The sequence below is a fragment of the Mus musculus genome, chromosome 17, assembly GCF_000001635.26.
Source record: "Mus musculus strain C57BL/6J chromosome 17, GRCm38.p6 C57BL/6J".
Taxonomy (NCBI): domain Eukaryota; kingdom Metazoa; phylum Chordata; class Mammalia; order Rodentia; family Muridae; genus Mus; species Mus musculus.
In genome coordinates, this window is record NC_000083.6 from 7,775,250 (window position 1) to 7,792,190 (window position 16,941).

At 45.1% G+C, this 16,941-nt stretch overlaps 1 protein-coding gene across 5 annotated transcripts in view; it reads right to left on the reverse strand.

Annotated features, from left to right (window-relative positions):
• Nucleotides 1–16,941, reverse strand: part of Fndc1 (fibronectin type III domain containing 1) — an 88,772-nt gene that overhangs the window by 36,681 nt on the left and 35,150 nt on the right. For all 5 annotated transcript variants that reach the window (XR_385179.4, XM_006523350.4, XM_006523349.4 and 2 more), the window contains 6 exons: nucleotides 13,745–13,951; nucleotides 9,097–9,195; nucleotides 7,122–7,239; nucleotides 4,795–4,982; nucleotides 3,398–3,505; nucleotides 129–317 (listed from right to left, as the gene is read on the reverse strand). Coding sequence is in view for 4 of the 5 variants with exons in the window: in XM_006523350.4 (XP_006523413.1) it covers nucleotides 129–317; nucleotides 3,398–3,505; nucleotides 4,795–4,982; nucleotides 7,122–7,239; nucleotides 9,097–9,195; nucleotides 13,745–13,951 (909 nt within the window). In the remaining variant the exon portion in view is untranslated. The remainder of the gene's footprint in view (nucleotides 1–128; nucleotides 318–3,397; nucleotides 3,506–4,794; nucleotides 4,983–7,121; nucleotides 7,240–9,096; nucleotides 9,196–13,744; nucleotides 13,952–16,941) is intronic.

Sequence of the window (16,941 nt, forward strand, 5' to 3'; positions counted from 1 at the left end):
CTGTAGAACCATCAACTGAGCATTTCTAAACCCAGAAGCATGATTCAAAGAAACACAAAACAAATAGCAGGCGTGGGGCCAGGTTGGAGAGGGGGGTGGGAGGCAAAGCATGAATGCACGATGCTTACTTGTTGGTATAGCGACAATGAAGGCTTTGGAGTGTGGCCCCGGGCCTCTCCTGTTTGTGGCCCGGATTTTGAACAGATAGCGTTCCCCAGGCTGCAGACCGTCCACGAGGGCAGAAGTCGTGTGTCCAGAGAAGGTGAGGGACTTTGCTCCAAACGGTTTGAGAGCCGGGGCGTATGAAAGAATGTATTCTGAAATGATTTGGCAGATGGTTGGAAGGAAGAAAATGAAAATGTTTCTGTACCCAGCAGACGGATGGATCGTACACACAGGATGAGTTGACATACACTGCTGAAGCTGACACCCCAGCGATGCACACCTGCCCAACAGCTGCAGCAGAACAGGGCACAAGGCGAGCTCACACTCACTAGAGCCTCTGAGAGTTAAGTTCCAGGCTGACAATTGCTATTTTAAGCAAATGGAGCACACACAGGGTGGGCGGTTATCTTTATAAAATTGACCAAATATGTTTACCCTAGTGTTTGTTTGTTTTTGCACTTATTTAAAATTTTTCTATGCTGACCTTAATATACCCTAATGTAAGAAACCAAGGGACCCCAAAAGTGCTGACTCCCAGGAACTGGTTCTGAATAAACCGCTCACCTCAAGTTTCATTTATCACGTGGAGTGACTGAATGCCATGTTTTGCATATAACTTCACTCTCATAAGAATTAGAAACCACCCTATGCTGAGACGAATAGTTCACAGTAATTAAAACTTTCAAGACTCACTGATAGGGCAGCGCAGTTCCGAATGCTTCCATCCTTTGTCGGCTTGTCTGTAATCACATAATGACTTTGGCGTTTGAGAACTACAAACAGCCAAGTATAAGGAACTGTTTCTTTTATTTCATGTGAATTTTTTACATTTATTTATATCTTAAGCTTGTTCTCTTTTGTTTTTTATGAAATATAAGTACATCATTTCCTCCTCTCCTTATCCCCCTTCCTACCTCTCCCAAGTGCTCAGTACCAAGCAAGTTGTACCTATATATTTAGAAATACACACACACACATGCATATATGTGTGTTTGTGTGTGTGTGTATGCAACAGTGGGACTTTAATAGTCAGCAACTAACTATCCTTGCCTATTCTCTCAATAAATTTAAGATTCAAAAATCTTACTAAGTTGATATGAGGATGGCCTCAGGAAAAATAAATTGAATTATGTGTGTGTGTGTGTGTGTGTGTGTGTGTGTGTATGCAACAGTGGGACTTTAATAGTCAACAACTAACTATCCTTGCCTATTCTCTCAATAAATTTAAGATTCAAAAATCTTACTAAGTTGATATGAGGATGGCCTCAGGAAAAAAAAATTGAATTACAGAAAAAAATCAAGCAATTAGATGAGTACGGGGTGGGGAATCCTCCGTTTCCCTAAGTTCTAAGCTTTAAAAGGTGCACTAAATAAAGAAATCTTTCAGCCAGAAGTGCCTTTGGATCATCTGCTGGGAAGTACCGCTCTCTTTGCTCACAGACCTAGTCATTTAAGGTGAGCAGAAATATTCTTACTTTTGAGATCCCGTGCTACACAGTCTTGCCATTACTATTGCATAATGGATGAAGTACATCTGCAGAAATATTTAACCATATCAATATGTGCAACTTATTACTATGCTTTATGTTTCTTTGACTTAGAAAACACCCCCAAATTAATTATGAATTTTAATCTCACAATCATACCCATATGGAAACTAAGCTATGTAAATCTTCCATTTATAAGAACTCATGGGCCCAGAGATGACTCAGCGGTTAAGAGCACTGACTGCTCTTCCAGAGGTCCTGAGTTCAATTCCCAGCAACCACATGGTGGCTCATAACCATCTGTATGAGATCTGATGCCAGAAGACATCTGATGTCTTCTGAAGACAGAAACAGTGTACTCACATACATAAAGTAAATAAATCTTTAATCAAAGACCTCAGAAGCTCTCATTATTTCTGGCACTATTTAGCTGGTGACCTGTGTGACCTTCAGCATTAGATTTAAACTAAGAGGTGGGACAGAAAGAGGATGAGTCCACATAGCATGGAGATAAATTCACTAGATGAACAGTCCCTGCCGTTTCCAGATACTGGAAATTTAACCAGGTAAATAGGTGTCTCTATTCCCTTTTGAGAGGTCCTTCCTTCCAGCACTGCAGTCTTAATACACAGGGGCTGGGTGCTTATGGTGCAAAAAATCAAGAGTTAAAGGGGCCAGCTAAATACATTTCTGTTTCTGTACTTATTACTGTGCGGGAGGGGAACATGCAAGAAGAATAAAAATCCATTCTTTCTGAAATATGAAAAAAATTAAGTTAAGAAAATGCCATGCCAGTCATCTTGCTGAAGCCCATTGTCCTATGAAAATACACACTACCTGTGAGCCAAATTAACTAACAGTTGAATGCAAAAAAACTGAACCATTTAATAGTTCCACACCAGGAAATTCTCACAGGAGACTGGAAATGGCAGTCTGTGTTTCTCCAAGCTTAAGCAAAGTGTTCATAGGTTTTGGGTATAGTGGACTTAAATTTGCCTCCCCCAAGCCTAATGACAATAAAAAGATTCCTTTCTCTAAATAAAGATCCCTTCTCTCCTACCATGGGGGTACACTTGTGGGCAAAGCCAGGTAAAATCCAACAGGAAAATGTCCGGATTCCTGAAACTTTTCAAAGTCCTTTGAGATTGAAATGAAAAGATTAAGTGTTTATTTAGCAGCCCCAACAGACTACTTTCAACCTGTACATATCTCTTTCTATTTTTATTCTTTTAAAGTTCCAGAAATCCTTTTTCTTTTCTATTTTTTTATCCTTTCCTTGACTCAAATGAATCAATATAGGCTGAACTTTAGGGAACAAATCCATGTTCTGGAATCATGACGTAAGGTTTTTTTTTTGTCCCATTAAAAGCATTTACAGTCTCATTAAAGATCTTTATGGTCCCGACAGACCCCTGCCGACTTCTCTTTTCAGGATCTCACAGGCAGAATAGCTCCAGAATTAGCACGGAGTATAAAAGTTATAATAGCACACAGTGCAGTTAAAAATAACTCCAGCGTGCCTGTCCTGACAATAGTGCCTACAGGAGGATGGCAAGAGTAACTGACAGGTGACTGCCTCGCTCTCAGATAACGTCCACCTTCGTCCACCTTCTTGTCCCCTGGTTAGCACCTCATTAGCATCTCGTTTGATTCACTATGCATGCCTTTAGTCTGCTTTTCAGTCAGAGTCACCAAAGTAGCATTTCTCAGAAAGGCCACTCAGAGGGTAAGGATGAGACACCCACCTTTCACTTTCCCCTCAGACTCTGGCAATGCGTCCCAGGATACGGTGACAACTGTGGGCTTGCCACTGACTGGCCAGACTCTCAGGTTCTCAGGTGCAGTGGTGGGAGCTACAAGATGACAGGGAATCAGCGTTTCACAAGGCTCTCGTGACCTCCGACAGGTCCCTCATACACTGTCTACTGAAGAGATGGTGTGTTTGTGTTGGTGACACACAAGACCTCCGACAGGCCCCTCATACACTGTCTACTGAAGAGATGGTGTGTTTGTGTTGGTGACACACAAGACCTCCGACAGGCCCCTCATACAATGTCTACTGAAGTGATGGTGTGTTTGTGTTGGTGACACACAAGACCTCCAACAGGCCCCTCATACACTGTCTATTGAAGAGATGGTGTGTTTGTGTTGATGACACACAAGACCTCTGACAGGCCCCTCACACACTGTCTACTGAAGAGATGGTGTGTTTGTGTTGGTGACACACAAGAGGTGGTTCTACACTAGCTTTTTGTAAGGTGACTTTTGTGGCTCGCACCAGCCCCTGCAGCAAGTTTAGAAACATCTAGAAATAGGCTTTTAGGAATTCCAATTTTTTCTTCCAGATAAATATTGTGCTATTAGAAGTTCAAGATCTGCAACATCCTTTAGTACAACTTTTATTATTGATTTGTTAATAGGGCCTCACTCTATTGCCCTGGCTGGCCTAGAAGGCAATATGTAAACCAGGCTAGCCTTGGACTCTCATAGATCCACCTGCTTCTGTGTTCCAAAGGCTGAGATAAAAGCCATCCGCCGCCATATCCAACCTAGTGCAACTTACAAAGGTGTAGCTCTAGCTGTTACTGAATGACAGCCTTGGCTACAGAAGAGGTCTTCTCAGGAAGATTATACAACAAAAACTAAGCCACCCAGGGACATCTGTGGCCATAGTAGCAACATATGTATGCTACAGCCGGGAACTTGAAGGGTTTGGTATGTCAGAAGACCATTTTGGTAGGAAAACAAATGTCAGAGTACAAAGCATGAACCAAACAAAACTGCTCCTTAACCATCCTTCCCGCACCCCACCAACTTAATACTTCTAAACCCAAACTCTACATGTAACTATACATACAAACTCTACTACTAAGACTAAGACTATTATTGTTGTTGTTATTTGGTTTTTCGAGGCAGGGTTTCTCTGTGTAGCCCTGGCTGTCCTGGAACTCAATCTGTAGACCAGGCTGGCCTTGAACTCAGAAAGCCGCCTGCCTCTGCCTCCCGAGTGCTGGGATTAAAGGCGAGCGCCACTACTGCCTGGCACTACTAAGACTTATATAGTTAGTGACACTTTACTGCTTGAACTGTCAGTTTAGGCGTGACCCTCAGTTGAAACCCCAAGACCATTTCAGACACAAACCCGATTCTGGCGTTCTCTGGAAGATGGATGCACTCCACTTGCCATCTCGTTCACCTTGTGAAATCCGGACTGCGAATTCATACACGGTGTCTGGGATCAGGCTGTCCACCAGGACACGCCTGTTAGAGACTTGCTTGTAATCCCACCTGGCCGACTCCCCCTTCTCGCGGTAACGCACAGTGTACTGTCTATGAGAAAATGCAACATGACAGTCATCCCGAGGGCCTGAGTCTTCGCAGTTGACTTCCAGAGTCATCGCTGATCATCTTTCCCTGTAAGTGGTCATTCTTAAAAGCAAGCAGGGAGATTTGAGGAGAAAAATCTAAACTTTCAACGATGTCATTGACTCTAAGAATCTGAAGCCAGGGTCCTGGCAAGTGTGTGTAAAAACAGGCCAAGAAATAGAGTGTGTTTCTGTCCAAGACTAAAAATGTCCCAGTGTTCCAAAGACCAGAGATGACAAACAGAAAGGTAAAGGAGGGGTGGTCAGAATTTACAAACACCTAATTAATTTCTCAGTGATGTGTGTGTGCAGGCAGGCTGAAGAATGTGATGATACCAAGAACTAGACCTGGTTCTCTCTCTGCCTGTCTCTCATACACATACACACAAAGCCAAAATCCTCATTTCCTGCTTAGCTGGGCGTGTTCTACAGACAGGAGAGCAGGAAACAAAAATGTTCAATTGGGGATTTCAAGAGAGTTTAGTTACACAGTACTTGCAAGATGAGGTATAAGATCAGTATATGACTAAGACTCTTCTGATTCATTAAAAAAAATGTTAAAAATCGGCATGGTGGTATATGTTTGTAATGCTAGTTCTGAAGAGGCAGAGACAGGGGATTCCTGAGGCCTGCTAGCCAGCCAGCCAGCCTAGTCTACTTGGCAAGTTTCAGGCCAGCAAGAGATGCTCTCTCGAGACCATAAATAAAATAAGACAGAGGATGCCTGAGGAACAAACAACATTTAATGTTGACCTCTGGCTTCTGTGTGCACATGTACATGTATACACACACGCATATACACACATATGCTATTCATTATATGTAGTAAATCAGGAGAAGACATCAGTTGAAGACATGGCACAACTATGAACAAAGCAGTTCTTCTGAGGAGAGTCTAGCTTCCTCTCATTTCTCCTAAGATATTGGAAGCTAAAACCCAGAGGCGATCAGGACCACTTCCTGTTGGGGAGGGTATGTGGATGAGAGACACAGCGACTCTTCTGAGGCCTTAGGTAAAAACGTGTGACATGCTACCAGCAAACAGAAAGCCTGTCCTGTACCTATTAAAGATCACACTTCATATACTTTTACAATCTGAGCACTATATTTCTTTTACTTCATAGTATGTTCTACTTTCCTGTTGTAGGTAAGTTTGAAACTTAATACATAATAAGCAGGCCACCAATCCTTGGCTTTTTCTTAGTTGTATAAATTATCAAGTCTTTGAACACACACACAAAAACCATTTTAAATTTATATTCATCAGTTTTTATACAATGTAGAAAACCATAAAACTCACATAAAAGATTATTCTAACATGATAAGACTGGTTAATTTTTTTGTCTGTTTTTACTACAAATGGGTATTAAAAAACAGAACAGGACAACATCATGAGCTAAAGGAAAAGAAGGTGCTCTTTATTACACACAACCAAAGAGAAACTGACATACTTTAGAGACCAGCTAATGTCTACTGAGAAGCCACACATGTGATATTAGATAAGCAACTGCCTCTCAACATAAAAGCCTATCCTGCCTGACTCTTCAAGAAGACTCCTCCCACAGTGCACTCTTCACAGAGGGAAAGCACATAACTGAGGCAGGCGGAAAATAATCAGGGAATTTACACACACAAAACAAAAATGGAGCAGATGAAGTATGAAGTACTTACTGTCCTGTGAACTACCCTCCTGGCCCTATTTAATTTGCAGGAAACAAGTTGCCACCAAATACTGGATATTCAACAGGAAAAGAGGGGTCAGCACCCACACAAGAAAGAAAATAAAATCAGGCTAGAAAGATAGGTCCATGGTTAAGAACACTGGGCTCTTCCATAGGACTCAGGTTTGGTTCCCAACACTCACATGGTGGCTCACAGCCATTTGTAATTACAGTTCCAGAAGATCTTATGTCCTCGTCTTCCTCTGTGGGCACCATCCATGCACATAGAACACATATACACATGCAAGCAAAAGCATTCATGCACAAGAAGCAAAATAAATGAGTCTTCACAAAATTAAAAAGAAAAAAAAAATCACTGAATTCAAGTCCAGAGAACCCGTGTGTCTCCTACCCAAAGATAAGAAATAAGCGTACATGTGTACCTTGATGCAACAACTCTCTTCTGTTTTTCCACAAGAGGATCCACCCAGGCCACGAGCACGGACTGAGACGACATGACCCGGACACTAATGTCTTCAGGCACGTCCAGCTCATCCTCTTCTGCAATGACAGTGGATGCACAAAAGGGGTCCCTTTTACCACAGGCTCTGCACTGACTTCCTCCAGCCAAGCCCTGCCCAACTTTTAATTGTTCATGCTTAATTTAGGTAAGATGAGATGAATAGAACGCTAAGTGATTATTTTGTCTGCATAAAGAGGGGAATCTCCATTCTTGCTTTCCCTAATCATAGCCTGAGAAGCAAGGAATTCACTTTAAAAGCTGCCTGAGCCAATCAGCATGCAGAAGGGTGTAAAGGGGCTGTCATACCTTGGTAGAAAACACTACCAGAAGCTCAGTGCTTGCTCATTATATGCTGTAAATTTCTCAGAAGTAATAAAGCTTTCATCAGGGCATATGTTTGAGGGAATAAAGTTTACATTGTTATTCACTAGAGATCATGATGTCAAATGAAAATTCTGCCTTAAGCAATGGTTATGAATCTCATGGGAGTAAATGTTCTTCATATTTTAGAGTATGTGGTTGAAAGGCAGGTTAAATGCTATATTCAGAGATAAGATAGAGTTGAGTTTGCTAGTGTCTTACTGAGATTTATTTTTGTCATCCAAAAATACAGTCACAAAGTTTACCATCTTATTTTGGTCTCTAATTAAGATTTACAAAGTGCCCTCAACTTCGCTTGTATGTTTCTTTGTTGTGTTGTTTTGTTTTGTTTTTTGGTATTTTGGTTTTTGTATGGGTCAAAAGAACTCAGAGTTTATCTAAGTGGGGGACACTGGAGTGGACCGTTGGGGAAGCCGTCCTTCTCTCTGGTGGGACCATCAGTGACTGATAGAAGTCACATTTCATAGAGACTGATACATGTCTCTATACAATGTGGAAAGGCATAGTAGGCCCCACTCTACGTCATGACTGCACTAAAGGGTTGTGATAGGGTCTGCTCGGGTCTGCTTAATTTTTCTGTCAACCTGACACAACCTAGCATCACCTGGAAGAGAGAGCCTCACCTGGAGAACTGCCCCCCTCAGACTGGCCTGTGGCCATGTCAGTAAGAGATTATCTTGATTGTTTCTTGACTCGGTAGGGCCCAGCCCAGAGCCAGCACAGTGTGGGTGGAGATTGGCCCTGGGGAGGTGGGCCTAGGCTACATAAGGAATCAGCTGAGCAGGAGCCAGAGGGTGAAGCAGGAGCAGTGTTCCTCCGTGCCTTCTGCTTTCGTTCCTGGACTTCCCTCCATGAATGACTGACTGAAGTGTAAAGATGACATAAACCCTTTCCTATCCTAACTGCTTTTAGCTGTGGTTTATCACAGCAACAGAAAGGAATTAGAACTCATGGAGGTTCATGCACAAAACGGTATGTGTAATTTGTAAATATTATGAGTGATGAAAAAAAACCCCACCCATTAATGGAGGTAAAAAAAAAAAAAACAACAACACACACTTCAATAAGTGCGCAGTGATTGGGCTACAAGTAAACCACAATTACATATTTTCCTGCTTTTCTGGATGCTATCACATCTGCATAAAGTGAGCTGAAATGTGTGTGCCTCCATGCTGCCCCAGCACACCTGTTCTTCCTCCTGCTTTGTGCAGTGCCTCCCTAGGGACAATTAACAGATGGACCAGACTGTCTTTCCATGGAATGATGCCTTGCTCTCTCTAGCAACTGTACCATAAAGCTGCCCACAATCCTCAGTGAAACAGGCCTTATCAAAAGAATTCTCCCGTCTCTACCCAGGAAAGAAACATGCTTACCTACAACTGTAGTTCCCTTCACTCCCCTTGAAACTCACCAGCCCCCCCCCCCGCCCCCATCCCATCACAGCCAACATCACGTGGACAACAGCATTCACACCAGCCATAGTTTCACCAAGTGCATCCTCCTTGGAAACGTACCTGCATGCTTGCGCTTTGTGAGGGCAGCCCTATAGACGGGCTGACTCTGCCCCTGGGAGTTCGTGGACTGCAGGGACACCACATACACCGACTCAGAGGCTGTGGACCAAAGAGCAGGACATGGGACAGTGTCCTTATTCCTCAGTAGCCTATGTGCCCTACAGCCTCCTCTCCCCCTTCCCCAGCCCCAACTACACTAACCATTTCACAGGTAAGTCTTTGTCTAGTCACTATGCCCCGCAGAGAGGCCCCTATCACTGTTCTTGTTTCATGGGCAAGGACAGGTTCAGAGGGGTGAGGTGAATGCCAAAGTCAGAGTAATTTGGTCTTGCAGCCAGTTCTACATGACTTCAAGGCCACGGCTTTAAATAACTTCAGATGGGGAAGGAGCAGACCCTATGGGGACATCTCAGAGATACAACCGAATGTATTCAACAGTAGGCACAACTTCTCTCTATGCCTTGGTTATTGGATACTGGGTAGAACCATAATCTCCAAACTGACACCAGAATCACTACCCTATGAGCCCAGGATACCCCATCCACCCCATCCAGAATCACTACCCTATGAGCCCAGGATACCCCATCCACCCCATCCAGAATCACTACCCTATGAGCCCAGGATACCCCATCCACCCCATCCAGAATCACTACCCTATGAGCCCAGGATACCCCATCCACCCCATCCAGAATCACTACCCTATGAACCCAGGATACCCATCCACCCCATCCAGAATCACTACCCTATGAGCCCAGGATACCCCATCCACCCCATCCAGAATCACTACCCTATGAACTCAGGATACCCCATCCACCCCATCCAGAATCACTACCCTATGAACCCAGGATACCCATCCACCCCATCCAGAATCACTACCCTATGAGCCCAGGATACCCCATCCACCCCATCCAGAATCACTACCCTATGAACTCAGGATACCCCATCCACCCCATCCAGAATCACTACCCTATGAGCCCAGGATACCCCATCCACCCCATCCAGAATCACTACCCTATGAGCCCAGGATACCCCATCCACCCCATCCAGAATCACTACCCTATGAGCCCAGGATACCCATCCACCCCATCCAGAATCACTACCCAATGAACCCAGGATACCCCATCCACCCCATCCAGAATCACTACCCAATGAACCCAGGATACCCCATCCACCCCATCCAGAATCACTACCCTATGAGCCCAGGATACCCCATCCACCCCATCCAGAATCACTACCCTATGAGCCCAGGATACCCCATCCACCCCATCCACCCCATCCAGAATCACTATCCTATGAGCCCAGGATACCCCATCCACCCCATCCAGAATCACTACCCTATGAGCCCAGGATACCCCATCCACCCCATCCAGAATCACTACCCTATGAGCCCAGGATACCCCATCCACCCCATCCAGAATCACTACCCTATGAGCCCAGGATACCCCATCCATCCCATCCATGCAAACCCTGGCTGGCTCGCTTCCCAGCCTTGAGTCTATGCAACAGAATTTCTTCACTTCCCGTCTGGCAACTTCCAGAAGGTCTTCGGACTTCCCTGTCTTCTAAGTCTGATCCTCTCCTCTCCTCGTGTAGTCCTGAGGCCCCTCCACTTCAACGTTGCTGCCTGTCTTGGGGATTTCACTGAGTCAGAAGACCACCAATAAAATGTGTTTAATGATTGCCTAGGGGCAGATTCCCTGGTGATGGGATTTTAATCCAATTTCTCAGGCTCCTCAGTGTGTGTGTGTCCACTTCCGAGATACCCCATGACCAGTAGCATCTCTGTGGTAAACAGCGTTAAGGTCCTATGCAGAATAAATCACAAAGACAGGCTTCCAGGACAAAGCAGACCCCCTCACCCCATACCATGTCCTTCTGTTTAGAGTTTCTCTTCACGGGAACCCACCACGGGAAGCCCAAATCTGTTGATGAAATTCAAAAGATAACATATTGTAGAAGAAGCCTGCAAGGGGGCTTCCCTGTGAGATTAGACCAGACCTAGAGCTCACGTATATCTTAGATCCAAATTCGATGAAGTTTAGGCAGCAAGAGAGCAAGATCATGTCATCTTCAGGTGAGCAGAGGTGTACTACTGGAGAGATGAAAAACTTGTGAGCCCAGTCATGTGGGTCAGAGTAATGCCAAATTATGTTCTAGTGCTTGCTGCGAATGAGACCCGTGAGTGAAACTCTCTTCCACAGTATCGCACATGCAAAGAGAGTCTCTCATCATAGGCTGTATAGCTGGGTAGGGTCTGATCCCTATCGTTAAAGAGCTGAACCAGGCTTGATGAAACCATCCAGCGGCAAAGGGACTGCTCAGGAATGGAGGGCTGGAGTGACTCTGGATTACTCTGTGGTTCCACACCTCCAGGTCGCTTTCCCACAACTGCTCTTCATGATGCCACCCAGCATAGGTTCTCCTGTCGCTTCCTTGGCTCTTGCCACATTTCTTGTGGCATTGGAGAAGAGAGGTGTTTGGTGTCTTCTTGCTGGAGTCTGGGCTTTGATGGCTTATGGGCTTTGCCTGGCTCAGATGGGGCTTGTACCTTCTTGTGAGGCCCACGTAGATACAAAGAACACCACACAGTTGTCTCATGTAGGGAACATCCAATCAAGAAGCTTGATAGATACTGTAACACTGGAGTGTCCAGCAGGTGGCTGAACACAGCATCCAATCACACAGAGATGTCTGAGATTCCACAGAAGGGGGAATACAGCCATCTGTCCCAGGATCTGCACCAGTTCAAATATGAGCTGCTTGCATTGCAGCATGGTCCTGGGAGCCAGGACTGGGGGTCCTGGGGACTATAGGACTGTCCGCCTAGACACCATAAGAATGTATACTTACGCCCTTAGCTGGTGAATCCTCACAGCAAACCAGCAATGCAGGCCACTAGGCTTTCTTCTCAGAACTCTGTCTCTCTGAAGCGGCTCTCACCCAGGGCTGTTCCCTGAGCTCAATCATGGTGCCTCGTGGCCTGGCTGTGAGTCCCCCTTCTACTTGCTCTGACCCCACTCCCAAGTCCCTCCATCTGCACATCCCTCACCTATCTTGGAGAACTTACCTTTTATGACAGAGATGCCAAGTAAGGGGTACAGCACTTCCGTCCCACACACCACAGGCCTGTGGGTGCCTCCTTGCTCCTTCCCACCCTAGCTTCTGACCCCAACAATGCCAATCTCCACTTCTGGCCTCCATGCCCCTGAGTGATATGAGCCTCTACCTCCACTGTCTACACCATCAGGTTTGCAATGACATGAGAGGCAGCCAACTACACTTGAGTAAAGAGACCAGAATCTTCTGAGTAGTCCCAATAAGCCATTACCTCTCCCTTGGTTGAGTCTTGACCCATTAGGAAATAAAGGAAGCATGAACCATGAGGACCAAAATACCTATCACTGGTAAAAGAGCAGGCGTCAGAGCATGTACCAAGTGGTTTTACAATTGTAGTTATAGCACAAGTTCCACCCTGGACCCTTGAGTCTCTGTAGCCTGGCTTCCCCTAAAATATTACATAAAGGGGCCCAGCTCTACATCCAATTCATTGGGTAGATACTGGGGCGGGGGCAAGGGCAAGAGTGGACATTAGCAGCTGGAGAGTAGCATAGCCTTGGAGCATGACCTGTGTCCCTGTCTAACTTGTTAATAAAGGCTATGACCTATTAAGGTGGACCACACAGTATCTCCTGGCCCCAGCAAATATGCCCTCGAACATTCCATAGCTAATGCTACCTTTGCTATGAAAACAGAACCACAAAGAGGAAAATATTTTCCCTCCCCACCACACCTCACACCTGGATTAAGTGGCTCAAGGACTCTGTATAGAAACAACGTATAAGACAGTGTGGCCCTGACACTGAATAAAGGTTAATGTGACTGAGGCCAAGACAGGATGGGACAAAGTGGTGTTGTGGTCTCAGTAAGAACTGTGCCCCTATAGGTGGAACAACAATATGAACTAACCAGTACCCCCGGAGCTCGTGTCTCTAGCTGCATATGAATCAGAAAATGGCCTAGTCGGCCATCAGTGGAAAGAGAGGCCCATTGGTCGTGCAAACTTTATATGCCTCAGTACAGGGGAACGCCAGGGCCAAGAAGTGGGAGTGGGTGGGTGGGGGAGTGGGTGGGGGACTTTTGGGATAGCATTGGAAATGTAAATGAAATAAATACCCAATAAAAAAAAAAGAACTGTGCTCCTAGGCTTATGAGTTTGAGCTCTTGGCCCCAAGCTGGTGACACTGTGGAATGTGGTGGAACATTTACAAGATGAGGCTTGCTGGAGGAAGTATGTCACCAGAGGCAAGCCTTGGGAGTTCTGTAGCTGGGCCTTACTTCATGTTCACTCTGCTTCTTATTCTACCGGGATTTAGGACATTCCAGGAGCATACTCCAGCCTCCATAGCATACCTGCCTCTGGGCCTTCCCCACTGTGGGGCTCCATCACCAAAACTGAGAGCCAGAATAACCCCTTCCTTCCGGAAGTTAAACCAACTTGTTCACAAGGAGGGGGCTAACATAGAGCATTGCCTGGAATAACCATCATAGCTGAGAGAAGCACGTCTTGTTTAGACGACATTCTTCCTTGAATGACGTTCTAAATATAGAAGCAATGAACACATTGCATGGAAGAGCATTTCAAACTCACCGAGCTTTTTAATTTCATGTGATCTCTCATCTCTGGTCAGTGGGACATAATTCATCTTCCGGCCACTTTCCCCGTAGCCCAGAAGAAAACCCCGAGATCTTCGTGGGCTCTTGGCTCCAGACAGGCGTGGCGCCTTCCATGCAACGGACAGCCTGTCGTCTGAGGCTCGGACACGCATACGCAAGGGCTTGTTGGGCACTTCCTTTTCTTAAGAAGGACACAATATAGAAATGATTAAAGGGTGTAGCTTACATCATGTATGTGAAATCTCTGCAACACTGAGCCTCATCGGTTAATCGCTGGGCTTAAAGCACTAATTTTTGGGGGTAACCTGTTAAGTTCCAGGGTGGACTCCATCCACACGGGCTTCCATTTCATGCCAATTCTCTGAACTTAAAATGAAAACATTCCATGTGTGCCAGCCACAGATCTGGAAGCTTTATAAGATTCTTTTTCATCTACTTCCTTTCACTCCCGGTAGGCTAGACAGACTGTATACTGTGCGGCGAGGGCTAGAGATAGATATTAAAATACAGCAGAGTCGTTCGGTGTTACTTATAACTGGCCTCCAGAAGGCATTTCCTCTGTCATGTTGGAAGGATAACTTTCCTTCCTTGTAACGAGCTAAAATCTAACCAATTTTGATCTGGAGTCTCTATTCCCACCCTTATGTAAATCTTGCCCCACCCCCCACAAATCTTGGTTATGCCCTACTGTGGCCACTATCCTCAGGGCTCTGATGTTTTTGCTGACAAATTAACCAGTTTGCAAAAATCCTGAACTGACTTGAAATGTTAACTTTCTCAAAGTAGAATGTCTTAGGGACACTGGCTAATATTTAGAGCCTATCTATCTCTCTACCTATCTATTTTTATTAAGAGCTGATACATTGAGGAACAAGGGTTTATGGATCATGTGGCTACCACGTTTGCACATTTCTAACAATGGACCACCTTCTAGCCCTCATTTGAGGATGCTGCTAAGCAAAAGAGCATTTCTCTAATTGTATAAGGCAGTTACTCCCAAGCATCCCCTTCTTTGTCATCTTCTGTTAGACTAGAAATTCCAGTCTCAGATGAGATCTGAGAACAAATGCAATGAGATAACATGAGCTTCACAAACAGCCATCTTGGACAGTTAACTTTGAAATGACTATCTCCAATGTTGTACATCTAAGTAAAGGACCATCCTTTTGGGGGGTTCCTGGAGTTGCTTAATGAGCCACTGGACATCTTCCTTCCTTAAAGCCATCTGAGAACAGTATATAAGTTGCAACAAAAGTTTTCCCCAATATGCAAAAGTTTAAACCCTTTGTAACCCAACAGAATAACCCAGCAAAATGCAATGCCTGGTTCTTCTGTGAGTCCAGGCACTTGTTGCTACATAGGACCAACATGCTCAGCTTGCACTTGTTTTCCATCAGAGTCCTGCCAGTCAAGCATCTGGAAGGAGACCTGGTGTCCCCTCGACTATTCTATCCTTGAGGATAGCTGCAGGTTTCCTCCCGGGACAGATTCTCCTTTGGCAACCTCTGCACTCACTAATGCTGAGCAGGGATACTAAAGACTCGTGGACATCTGCACTGATGGGGTCAACAAGAGGAAAGAATGAGGTCTTCAGGACGAGGAGCTTCATCAAGACCACACAAGTTTGCTGGCTGTGGTGTGCATCCTGGAACTCCCATGCACAATAATCTCATTGAGCATTAACCACACAACCCCATGGCAGAGACAGCAGCTGTCCCAATACACAGTGCGGCTCCTGCCACCAGCACTTGTGAACCTTCCTACTGTGGCCCTGGAATGGGGCCAGGACCACAGAACAGCTGATAATCCAATACAAAGTGGCCTTGGGGTGAGGGAGAAAGCTATCCACATTTGGAGACAAAGCAGATAAAACCATGAAGCCATTTAGTGTCAACCAGGGATGGGGACCCAACTATTCTGATCCCCAGGGCTCTCTGTTTAAACTCACCTCCCACACCTCCCACTAGCCATCCAGTCTCTTCTGCTCATGCCTGTGAAACAAGTTTGGGTCTAGGCAGAGTCCTTACAGAGTGGGCACACTATGCCCTGCCCAGCTGACTCTACACAAGCTAGAACTGCAGTCTCCCCACAGTGCAGTGAAGGACTTAGCTCGAGGTTATTCCCAGGACAAAATGGAAGTGTGGATAAAAGCCACAACATAGAGAAAGGGCCCACCCCTTCAAACACAGTCACTTCCCTTCTGAGGCTTTGATTTTTCAAGCACCTTGAAACTTTCTTTTCTTTAACATCTGGATTCTGCACACTGCCAACTGTCGTTTGCAGATCATCCAGGGAGCCTCTCTTAAAGCAGATACACGCATCACAAAAGCATTCCATGTGGTTAAAATTCATCTGCAATTAAATTATGTGAGTATTTTCTCTAAGCTGTGTGCAGTGGCCTCACAAAAGCACTATGAATTTTTCTAATAAATTCTGTAGATCTTTTATCTTGAAAACAGGAAGTCATAACTGACAAAATCAATCAGCCTCACACCCACCAGGGCAGCGTGTATTTACTTCAGAATTGGAGGGACACATCCCCTCCCCCATTAGTCTTAGTGCAACAGAACCAGGTAAGACGTGAGCAAAGCTGGTGGGCTACAGAACACCTGGGACAGTTACACATGGTCCCCCTGCCAGGCATAGAACAAAACAAGCACGGCCTGGCTGTAGACTAGGAAGCCAGGCAGGGCTGGGCTGTTCCTCGTGATTTGGAAGTCAGCACATTTCTGAAGCTGTATGGAATCAATTTTTTCTTTTTACCATGAAAAAAAAAAGGCAAAAATTCCATATGATGCTTTGCCTGGGTATAATTCTATGCTAGTTAAATGTGACAGGTGTTTAGATTAGCCTAGCCCAGACTCTAGACTCAGGGTCTACATCAAATTTACTACTTACAGAGGACTCCAAGAGCACTTCCTGACTATATCAGTTTCTTCTTCTCTGAGACTGTACGTAACAGCCGGGTAAAGTTTATGTCTGTAACCTCAGCACTTATGAAGTAAAAGCTAGCCCAGGCTATAACAAACTCTGGGATAGCTTTGGCTACAATAGCCTCATAAGCGTATAACCATCATAAACCCATTCTTCCTGGTCAAATTCAGATTTGACCCCCTGAACCATTTCTGAATAGATTCCCCAAACCCTTCAACACACACAGTATTACAATAC